The sequence below is a fragment of the Fundulus heteroclitus genome, chromosome 24 (genome assembly GCF_011125445.2).
Source record: "Fundulus heteroclitus isolate FHET01 chromosome 24, MU-UCD_Fhet_4.1, whole genome shotgun sequence".
Lineage (NCBI taxonomy): Eukaryota > Metazoa > Chordata > Actinopteri > Cyprinodontiformes > Fundulidae > Fundulus > Fundulus heteroclitus.
Genome location: NC_046384.1, coordinates 15,053,915 through 15,081,530, shown reverse-complemented (window position 1 = coordinate 15,081,530; position 27,616 = coordinate 15,053,915). Strand labels below are relative to the sequence as shown.

Genomic DNA, 27,616 nt, shown 5'->3' with positions numbered 1-27,616 from the left:
TGATTAAAAGTTCAGGTACCTATTGTCAGTCATAAATTTTCCAATGCATGAAAGGAATACAGACTATCTTTATGCCCATTGGTGTTGTCCAGGCCTATAAAAGCTAATGAGCACCATAATCAAACTACATCCCTTTGCAGACTTGCTGGACTGCATCCAGAGCTTCTCCCAGGAGGGAACATTTACCAACGGAGGTCATCCGACCAGGCTGGACTGATCTGTTGAAGGTAATGTAGAATCATGTGTGTGTCTATAAACTATTTTAATTTAAAGAGAAATTTCATCTTTCGACCAATTAACGTGGCTGTATTGCCTCCCCCTCCCACCATTCTGCCAATTACAGCTGAGTCGTTTATGAAAGCCGTGTTTTCTTGAAAATGGTCACAAAGAGTGCTGTAAAAGTACCTCCAAATGTTTGTTTTATGCTTTCTTATGACATTAGAATGTTTTACATCATAAAAAAAGTTTAATATGAGACGAGGGTAAATCAAAAAAGTAAAACAGTAGTTGTCTCCTAAACCTAATATCTTGTTTTGCCACCCATGGCATCAAGTGTTTGCCATAACTGACAATAGCTACGTTTACATGGTCAAAAGAAGCCGGAATAAAAATGTGTCTTGTAAACAAGCCACTCAGAATATTATGATTGGATTTAGCTCAATAAAAATAGGGGAATTTGATAACTGCGCATGTCAGAGTGGTTCTATTCTGAATAAAGCCAGGCGCATGTAAACACACATTATGATTAGATTGATTGTGTGCCCTTATCTATGGAGGACCAAGTTTGATATTACTTAACAATGCTTTATTGCGGGGAAAAGCCATGTAGATTTGACCGATGCAGTAAAATGCTAACCAACCAATGGGAAGAAGTTGAGCCCTTAAGACACAGCCCCTCCTCATTTGCATAATGAGGCAGAAATGCATACAGAAATGTAAAAACGACAGGCAGAAATGTAAAAAGGACAGGCAGAAATAAATAGCATCACAGAAATATATAGGGTAAAAAAATACAAAGGAAGAATAAAACAGACAAAAATATTATAACATGCACATAAATAAATACTTAAAAAATATAAGTAATTAATAAATAAAGTTGAAGATTATAACGCACAATAAATAAATAAGGTAATTATTACAAAGGCAAATAAATAAATAAGCTAATTAAAAGAGATATATACATTTATGTCTCACTGTATAATTTAATTTCTACCTACATTTATTAATTTGGTGGCAATTAATTGTATGCTTATTTATTTATTGAGCATTTATTTATTTCTGTATTTATTTTTAGATATGGAAGACTTGGTCCTCCATACTTATCAACGGTACAATCCGATTATTTGATCCAAATACATTTTAATCCGATGGTGAAATTTTGTGCACGTAAACATAGCTAAAATGTATTGTGAAGGAGTTATGGCTCAGTTTTCTTTGCATAATTGTTTTTAGTCAGTCATATCTGGTTGTTTCTGACCAACAATAATTCCTGGTGTATAACTGAAATGCTCTTGAGTTTGAGACCATAGACTAGAGCAGAATTCATAGTTTTCTTCGATTACATTTTTTTCGAGGTTGTGAAGGAGAAAAGAAACCCCAGACCAATACCCTACCATCACCATCGTTGATTTCTTTGCATTTTCTTGATTTTATAAATGCTATTATAGTTACACCTGATGTAACTCCACACATATCTTCCAAAGAGCTCCAGCTTTGCTTTCAGTTTACAGAATCAAGATAATTTTTGGGAAACGTGAGACTAGTCTTTGTTGCTGGTGAGCAGCGGCCTCTTTCTAATTGTTAAACCCTGAACAAAAGTGGGACCTGAGGAGCCTTGGCTGTCTGACCTTCTAGACGAGTGGTTGATGCACTCTTGGCATCTGGTGTCTATCTCCAGCGGTCATTGAGCGAGAGGCAGGGTACACCCTGGACAAGCTACGAGTCCAACACAGGACAGCGGTGATTGAATTTTTAATTTTATTTTTTTCATCATACTGGACTGGCAGGCTTGTTGAAACAAAATGATTTCTGATTCAAAACATCAAACTGTGATATTTAACGATCCCATTTGCCTTATTTAGTGGACAGCTCTCTAAATTCGAATCGCGCAGCTGTGAGGTCTGACCTTGCCTTTAAAACAACTGTGGACTGTTCCCCATCCCTCCGTCTAAAGCCAAGAAAATCAAGCTGTATTTCATCACCATTTCAGTGTTTTGATGGGGGGTCTCTTGCAACACTGATGACATCCTGTGCTCGGCTCCTTGTACTAGATCCTGCGATCTACTATTCTTAAACCATTTCTCTGATGCAGCAGGAATCTGAGTCTATAAGAAGTATATCCAAACCAGTGAGGCTTCCAAATGTTGGCTGAAATGCCCTTGGTTATCTGATTTTGTTTTTGTTTTTTTTTCCTTTGCTGTTTTTGCTCTAAGCATTCCACAGATGTCAGCCTGTGAAGGTCTTGTTCCTCCAACGCAGCCTCATCATTTTTTGAGGGGAACATAGGGAGGAAATAAGGGAGGAAAGGTAAAATGGACAGCAGTTGGGTTCAGAAGTTCAAGCGTTTGTTTCTGAAGCCTGTCCAAGAATCAGCTGCTTGTGAACGTATCCTCACCATTAGTTTCTCCCCTGCTATAGCAAACATTTCATGAAAGTAACTTGGTTGGACTAATTAAGGGTGCATGACTATTGATGAAGGAATTAGCAGATGCAGCATATTGACTTTGGAATGTGAACTTGAAATTAAGAGCGGCTGTGTTTCCAAGATAAATAAAGCTGCCGCCATCAATACATGTTGAATACTACAATATCAGAGGAGTATTGATAGCTTGTTGTTTTATATCGCCAGATTATTCATTGTAAATTTCAACTGCAATGTGGGGAAAAACCTACTGGCTCCTGGCCCAGATCCTCGACACATAAGCACTCCATAAATAATTACGTTTTGTTAAATATGTGTTTCATATACTCTGGAAGTGGACATGATATGAAATAATTCATGGCCGAAAACGTCTCATATAGATTTATACTGCAGTTGATGTCTGTGATTAGTTATTCATTTTGAAAAATGATGTAAATGTTGTTGGGGTTTTTTTTTCTGCCATGCTTGACTGTTTCAGATCAGACAAAGATAACCTGAGTTAAGTCAATGGAGGCAAGTTGGTTAACTATGCTGTATTTTCTTGCTAGTAAAGCTGATGAGTTAAGAAATTTTAAAACTTTTTTTTTTTATGAGTGCCAATTATGTTTGTATTTTCAGAGATCACATTTCACAGAACAAAATGCTTTTTTAAGGGAGTCGATACTCCCAAGATAGTTCAGTGAGACCTGAGCGTAAAGATAAAGCCGAGAATTTACGGCAGCGATAACCGCTCCGCGGAGCTGCACTTTGGCATCGTTACAGCTGGGTGTATCCGTAATGTTGATTTAAAAGTATAGGTAAAGTTTATACAAGGTCATGTACATAAGATTTAAAGCGACTCAATGAAAAGTTGACCTAGTGCAAAGGCTGCGGCAGGTTAGCAGAAGATGAATGGAAATGAGTTAGCGAGCTAGCTGACACATGGTGCAATTTAATTGTACTCTGGGGGTTAGATTTTATGAGTCTAGAGTAAGAAAACTCAGCCAGAATGCCCTCCTGAGGTTGAAATTCTGATTTGGATTGTCTGAGATGCCCAATAAACCTCACCTTCGGAATCCAACATGGCGGCCGCTGTACAACATGCAGCGTTGGCGCAGTGATGAACTGTTCATTCGTCTTTTGGCTTGCATAACATTCAAACGACACCACGCACTGTATACTGCATATTTATGAAGCAACATTTCATTGTTTTTTTAATGCATACACTGCTATCGGCTTGTGTAGCCAAGAGCATTTAACCTGGTTCCTTAGCACAACATGAAGCAAAGTTGACAAAACGTAGTGCAGCCTGCTGCCCCTTAATTTAAATCTCAGTATTATCCATGGAGCTTAATTTTTAAAGCAAAATCCATTACTATCGGCACAGCTTTAAATAGTACCATGCTCTTTCTCTCTTGGTCAGGCAAATATGTCATTTAGGCAGTAGGAGTGCATTTAAATTGCTGAGGTCCTCATTATTCTGAATAATTTTCATCCCGGAGAGTCTTCGCAGCAGTGTTCGGGTAAGCGCCGTAGACCTAAAATTAGAATTACTATGTCAACATTCTGCCGCCTCATAAACAGCCATGATTCAATTAGCTGACCACTGTTTCCCCTCTGTCTTTTGGCGTGCGGAACCGTGTCTGCACAGCGTTGGTGAAAGTTAGCAGTGCGTTCAGCATATCTCTCACAGACCAAAGCTCAACAGGGAGAACCGAACTTCGGGAAATAACCCAAGCCCTTTTCATGTTCCAGCTATTTCTCAAGATTAAGTGTTGACATGAGTTCCTACTTTAGAGCCAGAAACAATCATTTTTGATCAGTGTGAGGTAAAAGCACGCGCGCGCACAAAATAAAAATCATGTTTTTGCATCATTGGTCTTTCAACATCAAAATATCTGCCTACTAAGACCAATCACCGACAGTATACCTGTCAGATGTTGTTTTCTTTAAACCTTTTACGCCTTCGTTTGTGTTTCTTTCTTCCACTCTTTGTCTCCGTGCCTCTGTGCCCTTGCCTCTGTCCATAAAAAGGCATGAGGCAATACAAATCTGGGCAGGTTGCCTTATGAGGTGCGGACCTTAAATTTACAGTGTATACATTTAAAGACTTTACAACGGGTTCTTCATTCCAATAAATATTTGGATTGTTATTCATCGACTTACACTGACCGCATGTAAACGAAATGGCCTCTGCTGTTCATTTTGTCGGTTAAAACTGTATTTTACTTTCTTAATCAAGACTATACAATGTCCTTAGATCAGGGGATGAACAATATATGCATGTAAAAGTGAATAAAAGGACATGCAGCTGTGGTCAAACATTACCTGGTAGTGACTAATGTCAGCGTTGTCTCTTGGACAGCCACATTCAAGTCTGTTTAAAGGTGACTAGATCTTTAAGTCTGGATCTTTTAGAAAATGTGGAATGGGTTTGGCTATGAATAACTGATTCAGAGCCAAAGGAAGTTATTAACAAAGTTAGTCATTTTGATCAAAATGACCAAGTTGGGGCACCACCTGCTTATCAGGGATGAGTAACCAAACAGCTGTCGGTCTCTGTCAGCGACTGTTTTATGAATACCTGCCTGGTGAGGTGTGGTATTACAGAAACAGATGGAGTGAATTTGCACTCTGGTGTCCTCAAACACAAATCCAGAATAAACAAATTGGTCTTTGTTCGAATAACCGGTTCCCAAACCAAAGCACAAGAGAAAGTAAAGGGTCGTCTTAATAAAGTCATCTTTTTAAATGTACAGTAATTTGTTGAATCTGAGATCCAGAATGTTTTGGACAACTGCTTCGTAACATCGCGTTGACAAGCAATCGCAGTCACTCGATTAAATGGAACGCATAGCGTCAAGATGGCGGATTAGAACAAACAGATTCACAGTTTGGCCATTTGGACAGCCGGCGTGATGATGTCACAACCGGAATTAGCGACTCGGTTTCCAGCGTAGGAAATAGCGGCATTATTTAGCAACCGGTCTAAAGCAGGAAATCCGCCGGGCACGGCTTACAGGCGTGTTTTTTAAACGCGTAAATTTACACCAGGCACTGCAAAGTAGGCTCCACGGCTGCGTGGAAAGGGCACCAAGTAGAAGGCGCACCTTGGCCTAATACTTGGTGTTGCGATGTCACTAGCAGAAGAAAGTCTGATGGGACTAGTGAGTAGCATGGTGGGTCCATCTGTTCGGATTGGAGTATGCTGCAGGGTGTGGGCTTAAGTCTTCAATACCGTCTTCTTTTAGCCTGGGTGCCATTCCGAACTTAGTCCCGCCCACAACGTTTTAGGTCGGGAAGTTCGGTCTGGCTTTGCTCAATCGTAGCGCGAGTATGCTCGCCCAATATCTGGCGAGCCAATCAAATTGTCAGGGCGGGCTTTATACGATGACGGACAGATGATCAACAGTAACGTAATCAACCACGTCACCAAAGCGCGCTTGGGTTAAATTCGTTTACAACAACGGTGGCTGCCGCTGGAGAGTTGAGGTGTGTAGATTCTGCTATTAGGTCTGTTCTAGAAGATATCGACAGGTTCGTGTGTTGAAGGACTCCTTGGATCCTTACATTCTTTTTGCAAAACCGGCAAAAATCGTTAACGCTCAACTTCTTATGCTAGGCTAACCGTTGAGTTCCGATGACAACAACTATGCGTCGCTTAACATACGTCACACACTCCATTGCTCTTATTGGTTGTAGGTCTATCCAATTGAGTGCAGAGGAATTTTTTTTCCTGGTTCATTCAAAACACGCCCTATAATCACAGCTCTATGGAGCAGTATCAGACTCAAATTCTGACTAGAATTGAGTATGACCATGTCAGGCTAGTCTTCTTTAGGATAGAAGAAAATCTGCTTCGTCGATAACTCTCGATAAACCCAGTCAACACTTTGCTTAACCTTCTTCCTTGTGCATGTTCAGCTTCAAAACTACCTTCAGCTAAACTTACCATGAAAATACTTGGATAAAGCATTCAGCCAACAAACTTTCTTTAGGTGTTGACTTTTGCGGCTTACCCTCCTTGCGACGAGCGACAACGACCGTCTGCTGGAAAAGCTCCAGATATCTTTCTCGTCATTGTGTACGTCATAATTTGGCCATAGCATTTCTGTACCACAAATCCTTTTATTGGTCTTATGTGATATCATGATTTTGAAAACCCTGATGTTGGATATTTATTTGCTGTAAGCCTTTAAAAATTCTAACCATACCCAAAGAAACACCTGAAATGTGGAACTGTGTTTAAATAACTGATGTTTGGCTTAAGCTTTTTCAGTTGAACTACTGTAATAAATGGAGTCTTCGATGTTGAGGCAGCCATGTGCAACCGCTGCAGCAGATTTTTGTTAGGTTTTGCTGTTGTATTTGAGTTGGTGTTTTTTTTCTAATTAGGAACAGTACCCAAAGCAGGTCAGGGTTACTTTGACGTTTAGATGTCTGAAATGCATTGCTCCAATCTAAATGTCAAAGTTTTTTTTACATTTCTTAACCCATAAGGAAGATTATCCCACAGTTCTTTTCCAAGTAAAGGAAGCTCTAAACCCTGCAGGTACTGACTGATGAATAGTATTGGATTGGCACACTCATTCCTACGCTATCTCTTGGATGTGGACCAAAGTTTGCCCGATGAGCAGACAGCATTACAACAAACACGCTGGGCTTCCAGCGGAGCTGAAAAACAATGCTGGTATGCAGATTACAGCCATCCCCGGCACCTCGTGTTAGTATAGCGTCAGGAAAGAATGCCCTCCCTGTTAAATAAACTGTACGTGCATCTCCTGTGACTCTTAGCTTTATCTTCACGTAGTACATTTTTCTCCACAGCTAACAGCGTGAGACACACCCCAGCACAAGAGCAGCAGCATCTAAGGTCTGGATTTTTCTAAAAGCCCTGAGGTGCAATAAGTTTGTGGTCCAGATCGGACTAATGACTCCATTCTAGCCTTGGTGGGCCTTATCAGGAGGAGGAGGGGGTGTAACTTAACGGAAAGTACACTTATAGTGGTGGGAAACTCTCTGCAGTGAGAACTTGGAGATCCAGAGAGTGGACGCATGAGTGTGTAAACAAGCCGGAGAGGAAAAGAAGTAGATCAGCGAATGCAGCTAATGCTGATGGGAGCGCTGTTCAAGCCGTGTGGTTTTTGACCCTCTGACCGCTCCCAGTCGTGAGAACTTTCTTCTCAGCCAAGTGGCCCCAAGACTCTCATATGAGCGCCGCATGTAGGGCTTCACGCTTACGCAAGGACAACGAAACTTTAGCAGAGAAAGAAAATTACCCCCCCCCCCCCACACACACACACACCTTTTTTTTTTTTTTTAAATGAGTAAAATCATTGTACCTTTCAACCAGCGCAAGTGGACTCATGCCAAGTATGTAGCCTGTAAAGCACCCCCCCCCCCTCCTGCTTCACTTAAAATAAGTCAACCAAGTATGTTTTGGTTAGGATTTCATACCTGCCTGATCTTCACTCGCTCTCAGTTTGAAGTTCTTCTGAAGACAAAAGGCTCCCCGAGCCAATGATGGCAGCAGCAGGGGGGGAAACCGACTGCACTTCATTGCACCTTTTGTTGGAATTGTTTAATCCCTAAAAGCTCCTGGAACATTTTTTTTTTGTCTTGTTTTCCCACAGGTACAGTGCCTTGGAAAAAGTACCTCATCAAATTCTATCCCTTCACAACCACAAAATCATTTTTTTTTTTTTGCTTTCCTTTGGGTGGTGGGTTGAACAAATGAAAATCTAAAAAGTGTGGAGTACTTTTTTTTATCTCGCTATAAATTTGACTGTTTTGTGAAGTCCTAAGAGATTTGTTAGTGAACGTTGGTTGGGGAAAATGTCACCATGCTGACAATGCAGACAGGCCTGGGTTGTACTTTGTGAAGAGGTTTAATGCAGGGTTAGTTTAAATAAAACAGTCCAAGCTATCGGGTCACACAGCCCTATTCAATAAACCAGAAAATTGAAAGGATATGGCACAACTGCCGCCTATACAGGCAGACAGTAGTGTCAAACGTTGGTCCTGAACGGTCTGCTGAATGTGTAGGATGCTTCCCTGGTTCAACAAGCTTGAAATCTCTAAAATGGTTTGTTACCAGGCACCTGCAAAGCTTTATGACATGCCATTCTAATCCGCTGTGTTGGAGTGTGAACACATCTAAAACATGCTATAATCTGGCCCTCGGGGACTGGAGTTGGACTTTGGAGGAGCTGCAGAGATCCGCAGCTCAAATGGGAGAATTTGTCGACCGAACTCCATAACTCTGGGCTTTTGGAAGAGTGGCGATTAGTTTGACATTTGCTACACGCCATTAATGGGCGCACAGCAAAATTAAAAGGGAAGGCTGATCTGGTCAGATGAGAATGTAATGCAGAATAGTTTAATTTCAGTGCATTTCATCCTAAACGAACCGTCCCCAGTGAACCTTGGTGGTGGCAGCATCATGCAGATGTTTTCAGCAGGGAAAGGGAGGCTACTGAAGGCTCTTCAGTCTAAAACAGGTGACTTTACACTTTTTAAAATTTTGTTAAAATATAAACTTTTGTTTTCCTTTTCACTTAATATGTACACTATTACTTATGTCCCTAATAAAACACACTGAAGAGTATGCTTTTATAAAGAAAAGTTAAAAGTGAATGCTCTTTTCTCTTTATTAGGGTATAAACTTTAAACCAAGCAGAAAGAATCCAAGTGGATGAGCTAAAGCTGATCAAACAGTACAAGATGTGTCCTTTATGTTTTGCATATTGGTGTTTTTACCTCCGATTTCCACACAACGTACGGGTGAGGGCAGGCCGGCTGCACTTTCCTCTGGAGCCACCTCCGCGGCGAGAAGAGCGCGCCGGTGCTCCCCGACGGCGCCGCGCCGGCTCCCCTCACCATAAACGGTAAATCCCCCGAGGTATTCCTTTTCGGGCGCTTGGCGATATCGTAGTCGAAGTGGAAATTGGAGGTCGGAGAAACCTCCGAGGGTATGGATGGGGAGGAGACCGACGGCGTGATGGGTTCTTTCAGCGTCGGGATCCTGGTGCGCAAAGCCGGCTTGGCACCCGGAGGCGCACCTGATGCGTCGGCGGCCGCAAACTGCGGCCCGCTCACCCCGTCGCTCCCGGTGCCGCAGTGCCGTATGATCGCGGGGTCCAGGCTGCGGGTTTGCCGTAGCCTCCGTTTGGCTATGGCTTTGGAAGCCGGCGACGAGCAGGAGAAGACGCTGTTGAGAAGTCCCTGCGCGGCTGACATGTCTCCTGAATTTAGGTTCAGCGCAGCAACTTTGCAAAGCCTCCTCCGCGAACGAGCCTCGGGTTTAGAGGCGCTCCATTCAAAGCAAAGCCCGTGGAGGGCTGGGGACGCTGCGTAAAGGCTGATCCAGAGTTCCTCTCCCTTGTGCGTCTGAGGAATGGGCGTGAGGAGTTTAAGTGTGCAGAGGGAGGTGGTTAGAAATCAGCATTTTAGTCCACTTTAAACTTCACTTTTCCAGCTCCCTATAAATTGCAGGCATATAACCTGATCCAAGACCTCATCCACCGAAAGTCAATTTGCGTCCATTAAATAATTAAGTCTGAAATTTAACAACCTATAGTATCCATTTGAAGTATGGACATACAGTCATCAGACAGGGAGTAGGTCATGTACAGGAGCATGCATGATTTAGCTGAGATGAAAATAGGAGTATTAATCCTCCTCTCCCATTAATCCACCTGTCTGTCTGGCCACAATAGGCCTATCATGGGGAAGCCTTCTGTGTTCTATTATTAGCCGAACAATAAGTGAGCTCTGGGATTGTTGGTTAACTTTTTTTTTTTTTCCATATTGCCTTGCAAAGGTAAACCTTATGATTTGTTTTATACGCTATAACTAAAAACTTCCGTTGTTTTAAAAAAAATATTCCCTCATATTTCACAGTTGGGATGTGATGCACCGTTTGAAACCAATGTTAACTTTCATTTCCGGTCAACAACTATGCATTTCCTTAGGTGGGTCCATCATATATAAAATCTCAACAAAATAAGTTGACGTCTCTGGTTGCACATGCGTGCATGTAGCAGTGGGCCCAATGTTGCACAGAGGAGTGGTCCATCATCAGCTTTAGTACGTTGCTGAGGTGAAGGAGCATGTGAGGAGGAGGGAGACGAGGGATGCAGAGAAGCAGAAGTTTGCGTGGCCCCTGTGTGTCAGAGTATGGGAGAAAATGAGAGGCAGCAGGGGGCCCCGAGTGGAAGCAGCGCCACATGACACTCCAAGATGCAAACAGCACGCCATGACATGACACTGATAACCGTGATAGAGCTGACCTTTCTAAAAACAGTCCGAGGGGGGAGGTGAAATGCAGAGGCTGCAGATGTAGATAAACGTTAGCCTTTTGCTCGGAGGAAGAATGGAAACACTCTAGGAATTATTGACTCCAATTTTCTAGCTCCTTAATGGGGGTGCAGGTTTGAAATCCGTTTATGTGGTTTCTTGCATAAATTCGTAAGTTGTCATTTCAAGGCACTTTGCTGGTGAAGATTCTCAGTCATCCAAGTCATGGTCATTCCAAAACTATCAAAAACAAATCTGGACTTTTTTCCAAAGTTTGAAGACGTTTCGCTTCCTATACCGGAAGCTTTCTCATTTCAAAAAGTCTGGAGTAATGTGGAGTAGCAAGCTTTATACTACTGCCCAACATAGGCCTTGTATGGCTTAGATAACATGCAAATTGAACCGAAACAGGTCCACCCCTTAGTAATGGGCGGTCGTTAAAGTCATTAGGCCTACAGATTGAACCAAAACTCACCACTCCGCTCATCTTAGGTTTGGGGGTTTTGTCCTTGGGATGCAGCAGCCTCTGTCTGGGGGTCCTGTTGGGTTTGAAATGTACTGGGATTTTGTGTTTGGAGAAAATCCTCTTGAGTTTTTCGGAGACTCCAGCAACATATGGGATGACGATGTTTTTGCGTTTATTCTCTCACCATTATGTTCTGCAGCGTGTCTTTTGGATTTTCTTGACAAAAGCCCAGTTAGGGTACCCACAGGTTTGGAGGGCATCTTTGATGTGTTTCTGTTCATTGTGCTTCCCTTCTGTTTTAGTAGGGGCATGCTCAGCCTGGTGTTGTAAGGTTCTGATGACAGAAAGTTTGTGCACCAGTGGGTGGTGTGAGTCAAGAAGATATTGGTCTGTGTGAGTGGTTTCCTATACACTTCAATGTTGAGGTTTCCATCTCCTTCCATGCTCACCAAACGGTCCAGAAAAGGTAGCTTGTTGTCATTGGCGTCCTCTCTGGTAAACTCGATGTTGTTGTCCACCGAGTTGATGTGTCTTGTGAAAGCTTCCTCTGCTTTTAATTGGATTTTGACAAATGTTTCATCCATACATCTAAACCAGTGGCTTGGCGGTGTTCCTCTGAAGGTGCCCAAAGCTCTCTTTTCCATTTCTTCCAAATAAGATTGGCTACAATTGGTGACACTGGAGATCACACGGCACAACTATGCTTCTGTCTGTAAAAATGATCACTGGCACTTTAATTCATAATTTATTACACAGACAGGTGATATTTATATAAATAACCATTATCCTATTTGTTGAAACGTTTATTAAAATCATGTCTATTTATTCCATTACAATGCAATTAGTCGCTCAGATCCACTCACATTCCAGTTTAAATATATAATTTTCATATTCAACATTAGGAATAAACAAAGATAAAGTAAAAACGATATTTTACACACTCATGACTTATAAACACGATTTTTTTTTATTTTAATTTAACCTTTATTTAACCAGGAAGTCCCATTGAGATTCAGAACCTCTTTTACAAGTGAGACCTGGCCAAGGTAGCAGCCGAAACCCAAGATGCATAAGTAATAAACAAGTTACATTGTCATGATATAAGAAATACAAAATGTTAAAAACACAACGAGACCATTAAGACAAACAAGAACATGTCTCCATCACAACATTCTTTACAATACTTTTAAATTAAGTAATGGACATGAGGGTTTCTAACTTTAGCTCTTTCTGTAGATTATTCCACTCCCAAGGTGCTGAATAAGCAAAGGCGGTTTGGCGACAATGCTTCCCATTCGTTTTTTGATTGTACTGGGTTGTGTCCTCATCTTTATGGCGTGTTGTACCGCCATCTGTTGGTTGCGTTGTGAAACAGCAATTTTGACGTTTTCTTGATGCCTTCGGGTCTGCTCGGAACATCATAAACGTCCAGGTGCTACGATTAACGTTGGGGGTAATGATTGAATCCGAGTTTTATTTTTGAAAAGTAAAAACACATTAACATTGTAATACTATTGATAAATATTATTTAACATAATGCGTATTTTCTTTAAAAAAACATATTAGCGATGGCAACTAAGTGTAAAAATTCCAAGCAGTCAGTGAACGCAGCGCAGTGAAGTTTCGCCCTGTATTCCACAACAGCGCCATCTTTCAGGAGGCTATTTTTTGGGCTTTGAAACTCCCCCACAACGGACAGGAAAGGGTTAAGAAGCTTTAAGGATCCGATCGATGCCTTCTCTCCCGCACGTCGCCATGAACAAATGAATTCGCGGGGAATTAAATACCAGTTTCACAAAGGAGAGCGAGTCTTGTGCTTTGAACCCGACCCCACCAAGGCTAAAGTCTTGTATGACGCCAAGGTAAGATTGTAACTAAGCTAACGTTGCGATTCGGTGCTCAAACTCTCTGAAGATGGGTCATTTGCAGAAGGAAAAAAAAGGCTGTTTTCACGCGATGTGGGACCACGAGTGACCACAAAGAGGACTTAGGCCACGAGAAGCAGAAACAGGCAGTCCGTTGACGTTAATTCATCGGGGCTGTTTTCTCCTCTTCTTCTTCTGCGGTTTCCGGGTACGTTCGATTACATGTTTGTGACCAGAAGACGGGTTTGCAATAACAATAACAATAATAAAAATAATTAAAAAAAAAAAACACAACCGTAGCGTTGCATTTTTACACGGCTGCGAGTCATTTTGGCGAGAGTCTCCAACCAGAACGGCTCCTCGTGCATTAGTTGAGTTTTTTATAATATTTAAATTAACCTCAACCGATTCAGAGCTTAATATATTTAATGTCGGCGTCTAATAAACAAACTCACCGCGGCTCCGCAGGCATTTTCGACTCTACCGCTATAGCCTAAAAGGGGCTCATTTGACTTTCAGCTGCGTTTCGTGCAACGTTGCCATAAGCAAACCGTGTAGCTATTTATTTAACGCCGTTATTACACATTTAGAACAACGTCACCCGTCGGATGTCGCCTTCTGCTAAACCGAGCTAGCCGCCGGTTAGCATCCATCACCGCGCACCGGACTCCTCGCCTTCCATCCTTTGCGTTGAAACGGCTCGGTAATTGTAATCTGCGTTTATTTTAAGCACGTTAGTCATTGCACTGAAAAAAAAAATTTTTTTTTAAACATTTCTACGTCATGTAAATTTGACGCGCTGCGCCTTTGGTAGCGCTGCTTCCCTGCAGCGACAAGGTCGCGGGTTCGAACCCCGGCCCTGGAGTCCTGCTCCGTGGAGGTTGCATCATTTAGTTTAAGGCAGTTAACTGCATATGTAATGCAGATGCACATATATCTAATTTAAATACCATAAATGTATTCAAGTGAAACTGGCACAGATTCATTACATCAAGGCTCATTTGAACATAAAACGCTGATTAGATTTTTTTCTAAGATGGACTGTACGCCTGTGATAAAGCATTTCTCTGTATGTTACAACGTTTGGTTGGGGCTCCTTTTTGCATGAAGTACTGTCTGTGTGCAGATATGCGATGGTTGATTTCAGCTCCGTTTTGCTGGCCTCAGCATGTTCACACTGTGGTCACAAACCTGGGCCTCTGTGCTTTTTTTGGGGGGGGGGCAGGTGCCAGATCCAGCTGGGAGATGAAATCGGCATCTCCAAAAAACCGAGGGATGCATGCAAGAATGCCGACCGTGGACCCAATTTCTAAATAACATGCAAAACTCTCTTTATTCTGAATGGAGTAGTTTAGACCGCAGAGCAACAGGCCAGCCCAGTGGTTCATTCCCACGAAACAATTATGTCTCTGGAAAAGAAACAGACGACCACTCCGTGTAAAAGCATACGTCAGATTATGATGGGAGCCGTCTGTGTGAACCTTTTGCAGGTCCTTGATGTCTTGATCAGTACGGATGAACATGGGAGACGAGTCCCAAAGTACCTGATTCACTTCAGCGGCTGGAGCAGAAGGTGACAGCGTTTTGAGTTGGATCTCTTTTCAAACACAAAACCCCAAATTTCTCTGCAGCATTATAAGTGTTTAGATTTCCTTTTTTTTTTTTTTTTTTTTTTTTTTCTGTTTCATCCAATTTATTTACCGTTGTGTTGAACCGATGCTTGTGTTTGTGCAGCTGGGATCGGTGGGCTGCAGAGGATCATGTCCTAAGGGACACGGAGGAAAACCGCAAATTGCAACGTAAGCTGGCTCGCAAAGCTCTGGGGCGCATGTAAGTACTCGTTGGGTCAGTCTGGAAGAGAGTCCATGACGAGATTCTAACTTAAAGGTGCATAGCAACCTTATTTTTAATTTATTTATATGTTAGTAGTTCTCTCTGGTTGCACACAAAGTTTTTAGGAAAGATTATTACGCCCTGCTGTCTTATTTGTTATTTTGGTGCTTTATGCTTTGTTATTTTGCTCACTTTGTTAGGAAATAAAGCCTTTCGTGTTTATTTTTTATTTTAACGGACATCCTGCACATGCGCAGCAGGGGTAAAAACAAGGAAGTGGCTAACGGCTATTAGCATCTCCAGACAAAACAATGTAGAGAGGTCCAAGATCTGGTGAAAAAAGAGCATAAGCTATGATTCCTAGAGGGAAAAACCAGGAATGTCACTGGGAATACTGTATGAACGTTGGTGTTCACTTAAGCAGACCCTAAACCTGCCGAGGCTCAGATGTGACCGCAGAGTTTACTGACATGAATAAATGTTCAGATAAGAAGCTCTTAAAGTTGCTGTAGTTTGTTAGTCTTCGATCAGACCGAGCTGCCGCTTTACTGCGAGGCATTTCAGAGGGTCAGACTCGGTCAGGCATTATTTAATTTTCATTTATAAATCAAGCAAACCGGCGTTATGATAGTTCTGCGATACTGCCAGTAGGTGGCGCCTCATCTGTTTAGATCTGGTCATTGCGCTGGTGCGGAGGCTTTATTGATCGACTAAAAGGACCATCAAAACATTATCAGGATGGACGCTTGGTGTATATAACCATATTTTATCATTATCAAATGGATTTTAGTATATTTTTTTTTTATAAGCATATAATGTAGCTGTGTAGATTTAAAAAGAAAAAACAACAACTCTCCAGCTTGAACTGCCTGGAGAATCGCCTCATCTGGTCGTCGGCCTTAATGGCCCCAGGTCTCTGACTTTTCCTTTGGTTCTGTCTCCTCTTGGTGAAAAGGAAGAGAAAGGGATGGACGAAGAGGCGTCGTCGTCAGTCTGGTAACAAATCTTCTCTGAAGACTCTCCCTAAGGAGGAGGACAGCGATGACGCTTGTGAGGACTCCGTCTCGTCCGCGTCGGCTCACCCCGGTCGCCTCTGCGGTCGCCTTAACAGCAGCCGCTTTTCTCTCTCGCCGCACGCAGGTTTGATTTCGACCTCGGACAGCAGCGAAGGGGACGACTCGGACCCGGACTCTTCGAACAGCGGCGACAGCACCTTCTCTGAAGACATCAACAAGATGGTGAGGAGTCCCAGCGTCCGTTTAGACCAGGGGTGTCAAACATACGGCCCGCAGGCAATTTAGTCCTGCCTGGTGGCTAAATGCATTATCATTATTCAACTTAAAAAGGAAAAAAATAAATAATTGTCCTTGCTGGCAATGTGGCAATAAGAATTAACTTGTCTTAATGCCAAAAAGAGCTCATCAGATATGACTTTTACAAGTGGAGGAGTACGGTTTTAGCCATAGTGCTCCACTTGATTTATGAATGTGAATAGTTTTATTATGATTCATGCGGGGAATATCTCAAATGATATGGACACTACAATGGGAAAGTAGGAGAGGAAAAGAAGAACAAGAAGAACAAAAGAAAAGGTGAAAGAAAGAGGAGATAAAAGGGAGAGAATGATAAAACAATTATTGAAAAAAAACATGTACTTCATTTAATTGAAAATCTGCAGTTCCTATATTGTCCACGAGGGGCGCTGTGTTTTAATTAGCAGATGGTAGCACTGAGCTTTAGATGTGGAAAATTGATTTTAAATAATTTCCTAATGTTTATCTATTTGATGTATTTTGTCATGCAGGACAGTGTTTTTAAGTTCCAAAAAATGTGAATAAATGTTTTTCAACATTGTACAATCACTGTGAGCAGTTCTTATGTATAATGCACAAGTAAATGTTTAACTGAGTAAAAGTATTGTTGAAATCGCACATACTTTTCTTAAAAACGCTGAGGTTATTCATAATATATTGTGTAAAAGTGAAATTCATTTAATATAAAAATCAACAACAAGTCCACATTTATTAGTTCTATTCAATCTTGCAATGAGTTTACTCGTGTGGCCCTCTTGAGTAATTAAGCTGTATGCGTCCCCTGAACCAAAATGAGTTTGACGCCCCTGCTTTAGACCCCGCGGAAAACGGTTTGCCCTGAAACACGAGCGCGCTTCTTCCTGCTTGTGTTGCAGCGGGTCGACCCGGACCTAAACGTGAAGAGGGAGTGCGAGGAGAAGGTCGTCCACGTGGACATCAACATCCCGGAGGTCCTGAAGAAGAAGCTGGAGGACGACTGCTTCTACATCAACAAGAGGAAAAAGGTAGCTCTCTGTCCCTGGGGGGGGGGGGGGGGGGGGTTGCGGTTTCCTGTCTCGGCTCGCTTTCACGGCAACGTGTCGCGGTCTCTCCTCCAGCTCGTCATGGTCCCCTGTCAGACCAACGTCGTCCACATCCTGGAGTCCTACGTCAAGCACTTTGCCATCAACAAGGCCTTCATGGCCAACGAGCGGTACAGGCGCCAGCAGACCACGGTGCAGAGCGGCAGCCCCCAGCCCATCCCCCCGGAGAGGAGGTGAGGTTTCCCGCGTCCGGAGAGGACGGGAGCGAACGGGGACGCGCTCACGTAAACCTCCTGGCTTTGCTTTCTTTCCAGCGAAGAGCTCTGTAAGGAGATGGTGGACGGTCTGCGCATCACCTTCGACTTCACCCTACCCATGATCCTCCTCTACCCCTGCGAACAAGCCCAGTTCAAAAAGGTCAGCTCCTCCAGGCTGCTCCTGGCGGCCGCCGAAACGTCCCCCGGCTCCAGCAAGTAGGTACAAGCGTGATGAAAGCGTCATCCTTCGGTGACGCCCCTATCCGAGACGTTTGACCCCGTCTGATCCAAACCTTTTTTGCGACAGCGCCCAGCGAGAGCGCAGCCCGAGCCCGCCCGCCCACAACCCCCCGACGCCTCAGTCCACAGACAGCCAGCCGGCGCTGAGCGACACCTCCGCCACCACGCCCACCGCTCCGGCCCCGACTCCGAAGCGCCGCCGCCACCCCGACATGGACTGCATCTCCTACCAGTCGCAGTCCCTCAGGCGCTCCACCAGGAACACGTCGGGGGGAGATCGGCCCGCCGAGGGGAGCAGCGGAGGTGCAACTCCAAATGCCTTAAATATTAACCTTTTTTTTGCAGTTTAGGATCCGATTTAAGGTTTCTGACGTGTGCTTTATGCTAACAGGCGGAGGCAGCGCCACAGCTTCCCCGCAGCTCAAGCGGCGATCGGTCGACACGTCATCGCAACCCAAGTTCTTCCTCAACCTTGAAAAAAGTACGATTAAGCTCTTTATTGAACAGCACTCTTAGTTTTATTTGAACATAAAATATCATAACCTGACAAAGCCAGCTGTATGTTGCTCCGCCTAGCTCCACTCACATACATCCGGGACATCGCCGGTAGAAAATGATTCTCCAACCAATTTTATGGTCTGGCCAATCAGGACGCAGGGCTGGCATTTCATAGATGTGACGTAGTGGAGACGCGACCATGACGTGAGACTGTTTTGATAGCAATGGCGGCTCGCATCGAGCAAGCGTTAACATTGATGCTGCTATTTCTTCTGTGTTGTCCAATCTACCTAATATTGTTTCATTAAAAGAACATCAGAGAACGGCTCTGAAAGCTTTTGTTGGTGGAAACCATGTTTTCGCCCTTCTCCCAACCGGATTTGGCAAGTTTTGTTTTCCGGAGCGGTTAGCGCGAACCATATTAGGAGGCCTTTAGTCCTTAACGCGGTCGGCGCTATCATCAGCATCACGGGTTAGCTTCGGTGTGACTGGTTGAAATAGCGCGTCGATAAAGATGACAGACAAGTGGCTTATCCAATCATATGCAAGAATTTTTGATAAGTCCCAGCCTTCAATAAAGGCAATTCCTATGGAGAGGTCCCAGATGTATGTGAGTGAAGCTAGGCGGTGTGACATACATCTGGCTTGTGTCAGGTTAAAAATATCTGCAGTTCCTAAACAATCAATTGATGATGACTTCAGGACCCTCAGGGGAGCCCCCCGCCTTATCGCTTACAACAGATGAGAATTTACTTGTTATCCTCATCAGTTGAATCATGAATCGGCGTTATTCCTGCTTATGAGCGTAGGTTGTAGTAACCAATTTAGTCCAGTAGATGGCAGCATCCCCCTGCCCCTCCATGCACGCTTTGTTTCCTGAAGCATTGTATTCTGACAGCACCTTTTTCGCCTCTGGTCACCCAGAAACCCCGGTCCACAGCGGCTCCTCGTCCCCGTTGCCGTTGACGCCGAGCAAAGAGAGGAGCCGGCCCTTCTACGGGCTGGAGAGCCGGAGGAACAACGAGCTCAACGAGGTCTGCTACGTTTAAGGGAACAAATAGTAAAAAACGCAGCAAGCTGCATGTTTCTTGCCAGCTTTGGTTGAAATGTGAGAAACGGCCTAAAATAAATCCCTAGTTTATTGATAATCTGGCACTGGAAAATATAGAAAAATACAAGCTAGATTTTTTTTTTCTACCACAAAATGACCAGAATCGCATCCATTGACCTGTTGAAACAAGTTTAACTGACGTAGCTTTCAAATTTCTGCTTTATCAACTTTAATTGGTATGAATGATGAAATATGACTTTTTTTTTTTTTTTTATTAAATGCCTTTTTGTCTCCTCAACCAGGTTCTGAGCTGGAAGCTGACGCCTGATAACTACCCTCTGAGCGACCAGCCTCCTCCGCCCTCTTACCTGTACGGGTCCCAGCACCTCCTGCGGCTTTTCGGTTGGTTTTTCCCACTCCGCTCACATCCGTCTCGACTCTTAAAGCACAGCTAAAGGCTCACGTCGCTGCTTTCTCTGCTTCCAGTCAAGCTTCCAGAGATCCTGGGGAAAATGCAGATCCCTGAGCGGAACCTCAGAGCCCTGATCAAACATCTGGAGCTCTTCCTAAGGTATCGATCGTCCTCTACCATAAAGCATCCGCCTTGGTGTTAAACCAGAACTAGTGTAACAGTGGATCTGTTTAAGCGTCTTAATGCAATCTCAGCAAAACAGTCGACCTTCTTTTAAGAAAAATAAAATTTTCTCTAATGTGGGTCAAAGGGGAGTTAATTCTGTATCACAAACTATTGATAGAGGTCGAAATTCAATTTGAGGAACCGTGGCTTTTGCCGATCCGAGCGAGGCCCGTCAGAACAACCTTGGAAGCGCTGGATCCAAAATTAGGGGCGGAGCTTGTGAATGCAGATGGTCGGAAGGAGACCTCCTGTTACAGGGCGGGAGATGAGGGGGCGTTACACAAGCGCGGGAGTCTAATCTTTAAATCCGCACCAGCGATCTTCAGGGATTTAGGTCTTTTCATTCTCTAATCAAACTCCAACAATACCCAGCTCCTTCCAGCAGGCGGCGCCAGAGAGCCAAACATGCGTCCCTTCCGCTTTATCGTCACCAGATACCCTTTTTTTTTTTTTTTTTTTGGGCCTCCTGGTTGCACAAAGAAGTGCAGAATGGGTTTTCTGCTTGCTTTACTATGCGTGTTGAATACGGAGAGCCGATGCCTCAGCGGTTTCTCCTGGGGAGCGCGTCATCCTTTGCTGGGTCAGAGGGCATCTCTTTACCTGCAGCAATCAGCGTAATGATGCACAGCTAATTGGTTCTTAAAGGCAGATGGATTACCACACATACTGTTTGCAGTGATCAATCATCTGATTCATTTAATTCATTAAAAATTCTGTTTCAGGTGTTATTTGTTTTCTATTTAAGTGTCACGTTATATATTTTTTGTTTATTTGCTGTTTAATCTGTTTTAAAAAAAAAAGATCTTTTCATATAAACGTCATAATAGCATTTTTTTTAAATAATTTTAGTCATTAACTTGTTTTTTTTTTTGTGTCAGCATAGATGCGATGGCCACCACGCTGTAGACTCAGCCGCGTACTTCGGCTCGACCCTTTTGGGACGCGCTCCGTGTTTTTACTCCGTAATCAGCCTCCGGGGCAGATTGTGCCGAGTGGGCAAAAACTGATTGATGTCCCAGAGACTGCCGCGCGCGGTGCATGCCGGGGATTTGGGCGCAGCTGATCTCCTCGCTCTCCCCCCTTTTGCCTCGGCAAGAAGGATTGCGATTAAGTCTGGGCGGAGTGTGCGCACATGTCGAATGCACTCGCGGTTCAAACGTCTGCTCTGTCCCGCTAGCTCTTGGGACAGGAACCGAGCCGCACGCTCGCATAAATCCATACGGCCCATTAATCTTTGCTTGTTGTTAAAGACACGTGTAAATATTAGCCGCTTTAAGCGTCGGAAAATGGGCCCGGCGCTGAGCAACGCCCAGAACCCGCTCTTTACTGACCTCCTTTACCGCCAGCGTCCCGCTCCGCCGTCTTGATGTTCCCTGTTTATAAGTTCTCCTCTGATGAGGATAATTTGTTTGCATTGAGATTAGAAAGGCCGGTGGAGCTAAGATGAGATGGCAAGATTTAGAGGATTTGGCCGAGTAGCGGATACTAAGAAGATTCCGGATTAGTTTTCCCCCGCTGCTGATTAGATAGGAAGAGGGAGGGGGAGTTTTTTTTTTTTTTTTTTTAAACTTCTGCTGCTCTCTGACTGCTGGTCGGTCACTCCCATGTTCACTTCGTCTCAGATTGGGTTCCTCTGGTAAAGAGACAAACGTGTGTGTGTGTGTGTGTGTGTGTGTGTGTGTGTGTTGGGGGCTTTTCTGTAAAATATACAAAGGCCGATTGGGCTTAAGTTTTCTTGGAATGAGTCGTGGGATGTCCAGGAAAAAAACCAGAGGAGGATGTGAAGCGGAACGTGGGACCAAGACTTTTTTAGTCGTCCGATAAATGAGATCAATCGATATTCAACGCCGACGGTGTCTCACTGGGTTTCCCTCCACTTGTACCCTCCCATGTTCCCCTACCTCTCTTAGGTTTCTGGCAGAGTACCACGAGGATTTCTTCCCCGAGTCGGCATACGTGTCGGCATCAGAGGCCCACTACAGCATGAAGCAACCGAGGCCGGTTTACTAAAGGAGACCCGGACCGATGCAGCACCTCTGGGGGGGGGGAAAGAAATCTCCCACTTCTGTTTTCCATCCCTTCCTCTGCTGCTGCTGCTGTGTGGATGCGGTTTCTTCCATGTTGCTCCTGCATGCAGGACTACAGTTTTCTGCTTTGCAGTAACGTGGAGTGCATGCTGATTTCCGTGAAGTCTAGAGTTCTCACGGCTGACCCTTTATTTCTGTTGCATTTCCCTTCGCCATCAGCGTTGTCACCCGTTCTTTGAAGAATGGGGGTTGGGGAAACAAAAAGTTCTGTGTTGCTCTTCTCCTGCTTACCTCTCTGTGGAGGGGATTGTGCGCCTGTTTGGAAGTTCTGAACTTTCCAGAGAGGGACTTCCTCCTCTTCCTCCTCTTCTCATTGGTCCAAAATATTGCCAGACTGCAACATGACTTTGGCTTTCTATCCTTTACTTTTTTTTCTTCTTGTTTTGGCAATTTCTAATTCTTCAGCTAATGAATGTTGTCTTCTTCTCCTGCGTTTTTCTTTATAAATTTGAATGTTTGCCGTCTTGTTCCGTTCCCTACGTTTTATTGCATGGCGCTGCCTAACATCTTATTTGTTCAAGTTCTGCCGTATTCTGTTCAACGGAGCGCTTACTCTCCACAAGAGCAGTCCAGCTAATTGAATATGAAGAAAAATGACTAATTAGGAAAGTTCTTTTTTAATTATAAATCTAAGAAATAGACGTACAGACCTATCCACTCTGGATGTAACATGAATGAAAACCTAATCCGACCATCTTGTGACCCTGTAAATATGTCCACCGCATCTGTATGCTATTTATTTTCCGTCACAAGCCTCCTCTCTGACAGGACCTCAGACTTGAAGCGAATAATCAAAAATCTGTTATAAGAAACACGTTGGGCTTTTTTTTTTTTTTCCTCCCCCTTGCAGTGAGTTGTTTCTCCATTGTGCCTCTGTTCTTTGTAAAAAAAGAAATAAAATAAAGACCTTTTCTCCAACTGGTCGCCTTTTCTATGCATGCGTAAGGTTCTGAGAATGTGGCAGTGAATATAGATGAGTCTTCTAGGAGCTGGTGTTAGACGCCGTTTTCAACTGAATGACTCTTCAGGAACGTACCGAGACGTGCGGGGCCTGGATTTGGGAGGATGTAAAATCTTGGGCTAAAGCAATTTTCCTGCCAAACCCGCTCATGTTTTTTTTTTTTTTGCATACAAATTACCTATAAACAATAATAAATGAATAGTTTCTATTTTAATGAAAAGACCGGACCAGAGTAACTATGCACGGTCTGGAAGTAGCCGTTAATGAAACACATTAACTGCTACTAAATTGCCAAACACCAAATTTCAGAATCCAGTCGTCTCTCCTAGCAGTCTGCTGGTACGTCTCGTCTTCACTCGGTAGTATTTGCCCCCTTTGATCTAAAAAAATGTCTCAGGTTGAGGACACCAATTGTCTTCAGGTGACTCCACAGACAAATCTAGCTCGGCTTTACGTTTTCTCCTCGGGTTTATGTGGAAGTAAGCTTTGACTTGCAGTGATGCTAAAAAATAAGATACAGACCGTTTGAGGTCATATTTAGACACTTTCTAAGTGTTTTGGGAACTGAAGATTCTGCTGACAGTCCAGCATGGAGGTGGTCGTGTGATGGCCTAAGACTGCTTCGTCACCCTGGAGACCTCAAATTGGCGGGAACGACCGATTCTGCTCACAAACGGAAGGAGACCATCCGGCAACGACCTTCAACATCAGTGCTTTCGGGTTAAGCAGCAGGATAATGATCCAAAGCACACCTGCGAGTTTGCCTCTTTATGACTCAGAAATTTTGCTGTGGCATGCCTTGCCAAAGCTAGCTTGGATAGCATTTTTGTTTGGACGCTGACGTTAAAATCTGTTTCCTCGGAAACCCGTTCGCCTTTACCGTGTGCTGCGCCTGAATGTGCAGCGCCGAGTATAAAAAGTCAACGCCAAGTAGAACTTGGCTATGGCAGAAATTAGATAAGTTCTTTGATTCTTTAACACCTTCCCCGTCTAAGGAGCTATGCTCTTAGTTTACTCCCGTTGTACCTGTGGGAAGCGGGCGAACGTGTTCTCCCCACATCAGAGCTCTAATTGGGTATTAGCGGTGGGCCTTAATCGAATTTGGCCCGGATCGGACTTCTCGTAACGAACCGCGGATCGGTGCAACCCGAGACGCTGTTGGTTCACGCGGCGCTATCGCGTAGCCGCAGAGGCCGCGGGTTCAAGCCTCTCCATGCGTCTCCAATCGATCTCCCCCTCCTGCGCCGTCGGTATCGGCTTACCCCTTAATTTGATTGTGGCGGGGCAAAAATTGAATTCAATGGAATGTGAGCCATCGCCTTCTAAGTGCTGCTCGCACCTTTTACCCAGGATGTTTGCCTCTACCCGCTGTCTTCCTGTCGTTCCTTCCCGCTTCCTCGTCTTCGTTTGTCTGAGTGGTTTTCTTTCTTCAAAAACCGCATCACAATCTCAACTCTGTAACGTTGGCGCTTATTGGTTCTGTTGGTCTTCCTCCGCTGAGATCGAGGAGGGCTCCCTCGGTGCCCCAACCTTCGTCGTTCGTCTCCCTCCCCGTGAGTCCTGTCATGGACGCCAAACACTGCTTGTTCGAGGAGTGGCTGGACACCAGCTCTTCCTTCTCCTCCGACTCGTCCTGGACGTCGTTCGACCTCAGCACTGACCTCACCTCCGTCGGCTCCGACAGATCCTGCGGCCGGGAGCCGTTCGAGGACCGGCTCCCCGAGAGGCGCCGTCCACACGAGAGCGAAGGGCGACCCGGCAAGGCCGAATGGCGGGAGACGTCTTTTCTCAACAAGTGAGTGAGTGAGCCCGGTAACATTTTTTAAAGCACTCAGGATTCTGGTTTAAACTTGACCTTTCAGCGAAAACAGTGAGTGCTGCAGATTTAGCCAGACTCGGCTCTCAAGTTTTCAGCTCTGACGATGATTATCGGTTTCATCAGATTTTAATCACAAGTGCTTCTGTAATGGCAACGTGATTCCCTGCCACAGGACGGTGGGGGGGGGGGACCAAACAAAGCCCCGCATTAGTTTAGATGGAGGCCATAAATCACAGCTCCTCCTGGAAGTCCTCCGAGAGCGTCTGGGAGTCGGGGAGACCGAGGGGTATTATTCACCCCGCGTTTAGTCTCCTCTTTCTCATTTCCTTTCATTTTGCAACCCACCATCACGCTACAGGGATCTGAGCGGTGGAATTACATTTCGCCGTCGCTCGCAAAGCCTCGGCGCTCGCAAAGCCCCGTGTCCTTTTTCTGGGCGGCTTTCATTTCGATCACTGAAAAAGTTTTAGATCAGGGCAGGCACGTCTTAAGTCCAACCGGGGACTACGTCTCTCTGTATAAAACTGTTTTCGAGTTCACATAATAGGTGAGTTTAATATACTGTTTTGATTTTTCTGGAGTTTAATCTGAATGTTAGATAAAAAATAATAATAGAAAGCAGCGTGGAAGCAGTTGTTTTTACTTCTCTTACTACAGTTTAAACTCATTTGGTGAATGAAATTCAAGCCTGAACAAAGACAGCGAACTCAGATCCAAATAGTTTTCAGTAACCATCGTGCTTCACTTCATTTCTTTTAGTCCTTATAACAGCAAATACTTAAAAAATCAGACTTTATTAAAGTGAATGACAAGATTAAGACTTGAATTGATTTAAGTTGATAATTAATACAAAAAGGTATAAAGACTAACGATAAAATAAGGTGCTGTTTGATGTTTTGATGTGAGAAAATGTGAGGTGTAGGAATACTTTTGCAGGGCACCTCAGTGGAGCAACAGAGACGCGTTTCCTCACAGTAGGAGTAGATTATAGGAATGACTTTAAATCACTAGTTGTCGGGAAAGAAGGGTATGAAATGTCATCAGCGCTGGTACAAATAAACACACGGTCAGTATTTAGCTTCCTGTGGCAGAAAGCCCTTTCCTTACCCAGACAGGTCAGGGAAAAAAACAACCGCTTCTGCAAAAAGAAAGTTCTAAGTAACTAGTGAAATCATTTTCAGGTGTTTTTAAGACTTATGCGATACAAGGCAATAGCTCCACAACAAGAACAGAGGCGACTTTCCATTTTGTCCCAGACGTTTTCAATAAACTTTACTCTCTACAATTTTCACAAGTTGAAACGACGGTACACGGCACAGCAACGGGTTGGGATGGCACCGCCGTTTTGCACGTTCTTACTCAGCAAGACACAAGGGTCACGCGGCGTTTTTCAAAAGCTATCTTTAATCGTAGAACAGCTGGGGCGCAGCGGTTGACGACAATATTTCATACGACGCTGTACCGCGTAGTTAACGGATACATCGAGGAGAGCTTCGCCAGGCAGTACCATCCAGGGGGAGACGAAGCGCCTAATGCAAATAGTACCACACCTTTCTGTCGGTTACTTGCTGTTTTGGCTCCTTCTGTGCAGTTTCTGTTTATGCTTAGTAATGATGCGGATATTTTCTGACACTAGGCGAGAAAATCAAGAACAACATCAAATACTAATCACACAGCAGAGGAAAGGAGAAGGCCTACCAACATGTTGAGATATGACCCCGTTTCCAGTGTTTTGCTCTCGTTCCCCATTTTATTAACCTTTAATTTCCTTTTTGCTTTGACTTTTTCCCTCTTCACCCTCCTCCTCCTCTCTCTCTCTGACGCTCTGTCACCCCGCTTCATCTGAGCCCAACAGAGCTTTTCTGCAGTCATGGTTCTTATTATTGGACCTTGCCCTTCAGCCGGTGGTAGCCTGAGGATTGCGATATGGTCCGGGCTGTCATGGACGAGAGTATTTCCATGTTCCAGTGCATTTTGCATCATTTCATCTGAAGAAAGCTGTAAATAGATTGGCCTTCTAGGGAATTTCAAAGGAAGTTTTTTTTTTTTTTTTTTTTTTTTTTTTTTTTGTGGAAATGATGTAGGGATTTCAAAGCCAGTTTAATTATGTTGATGTTTGTAGAAAATGCTTCCTATCTAGGAAGCTATCTGTTTGACGTTAAAAAGAATTGGGAGATTTCTGTGTCGCATCATTGTTGAATATTTATTTAAAATCAACAAATTTCATCTAAAATTAGGATTAAATAACTAATAACCAATATATCGAGTAACAGAATGTATTGATAACAAGCCAAGATCTATTTACTGGTAATTAGGTGAGTAAAAGGGGAAAAGTAAGCAACATGTTATTCCTAACATGAAGTGTGGACTAAATAGGAATAGGAAATCAACGTTAAAACAGTTTTTGTTTTTTTTTTGGTTTTGTTTTTTTTGCCCCCCAGTGTCCTGTCTAGCAATGTGGCAATAGGAATTGATGTCTCAACGTTAAAACACAGTTGACCAACAAATAAATAGATACAGCTGATTAAATTGGCCAGTGAGTGATTCTTTTGTGCATTAAGTCAGAAATTTGGGAAAACGCGTGATGAAGTCGAACCAGGATAGTATTAAAGGTAAAAATGTGACCTGTTGAATGTATTCTTTGGATTA

The 27,616-nt window shown here is 43.8% G+C and overlaps 3 protein-coding genes across 11 annotated transcripts in view; 2 read left to right on the top strand and 1 right to left on the bottom strand.

Annotated features, from left to right (window-relative positions):
- The window catches only part of LOC105921529 (rho GTPase-activating protein 6), an 86,533-nt gene extending 76,499 nt beyond the window's left edge, over positions 1–10,034 (bottom strand). Inside the window, exon 1 of the mRNA XM_012857322.3 lies at positions 9,380–10,034. Within this exon, the coding sequence (XP_012712776.2) occupies positions 9,380–9,859 (480 nt within the window). The 5' untranslated portion in view covers positions 9,860–10,034. The remainder of the gene's footprint in view (positions 1–9,379) is intronic.
- Positions 1–23,105, top strand: part of LOC105921538 (MSL complex subunit 3) — a 227,694-nt gene extending 204,589 nt beyond the window's left edge. For 5 of the 9 annotated variants that reach the window (XM_036128046.1, XM_036128047.1, XM_036128043.1 and 2 more), the window contains 14 exons: positions 141–227; positions 14,740–14,822; positions 14,984–15,079; positions 16,038–16,132; positions 16,223–16,320; positions 17,271–17,399; positions 17,493–17,650; positions 17,732–17,890; positions 17,982–18,217; positions 18,306–18,395; positions 19,337–19,446; positions 19,766–19,865; positions 19,950–20,034; positions 22,011–23,105. In XM_036128046.1, coding sequence (XP_035983939.1) covers positions 15,078–15,079; positions 16,038–16,132; positions 16,223–16,320; positions 17,271–17,399; positions 17,493–17,650; positions 17,732–17,890; positions 17,982–18,217; positions 18,306–18,395; positions 19,337–19,446; positions 19,766–19,865; positions 19,950–20,034; positions 22,011–22,110 — 1,362 coding nt within the window. In that variant the 5' untranslated portion in view covers positions 141–227; positions 14,740–14,822; positions 14,984–15,077 and the 3' untranslated portion in view covers positions 22,111–23,105. Of the gene's footprint in view, positions 1–140; positions 228–13,016; positions 13,247–13,359; positions 13,458–13,944; positions 13,953–14,739; positions 14,823–14,983; positions 15,080–16,037; positions 16,133–16,222; positions 16,321–17,270; positions 17,400–17,492; positions 17,651–17,731; positions 17,891–17,981; positions 18,218–18,305; positions 18,396–19,336; positions 19,447–19,765; positions 19,866–19,949; positions 20,035–22,010 lie in introns of those variants that run through there. The other 4 variants (XM_036128044.1, XM_036128051.1, XM_036128052.1 and 1 more) reach the window with 4 other exon arrangements.
- A 1,522-nt stretch (positions 23,106–24,627) lies between these two features.
- LOC105921527 (FERM and PDZ domain-containing protein 4) overlaps positions 24,628–27,616 on the top strand; it is a 94,831-nt gene continuing 91,842 nt past the window's right edge. Inside the window, exon 1 of the mRNA XM_021313442.2 lies at positions 24,628–24,943. Coding sequence (XP_021169117.2) covers positions 24,714–24,943 — 230 coding nt within the window. The 5' untranslated portion in view covers positions 24,628–24,713. The remainder of the gene's footprint in view (positions 24,944–27,616) is intronic.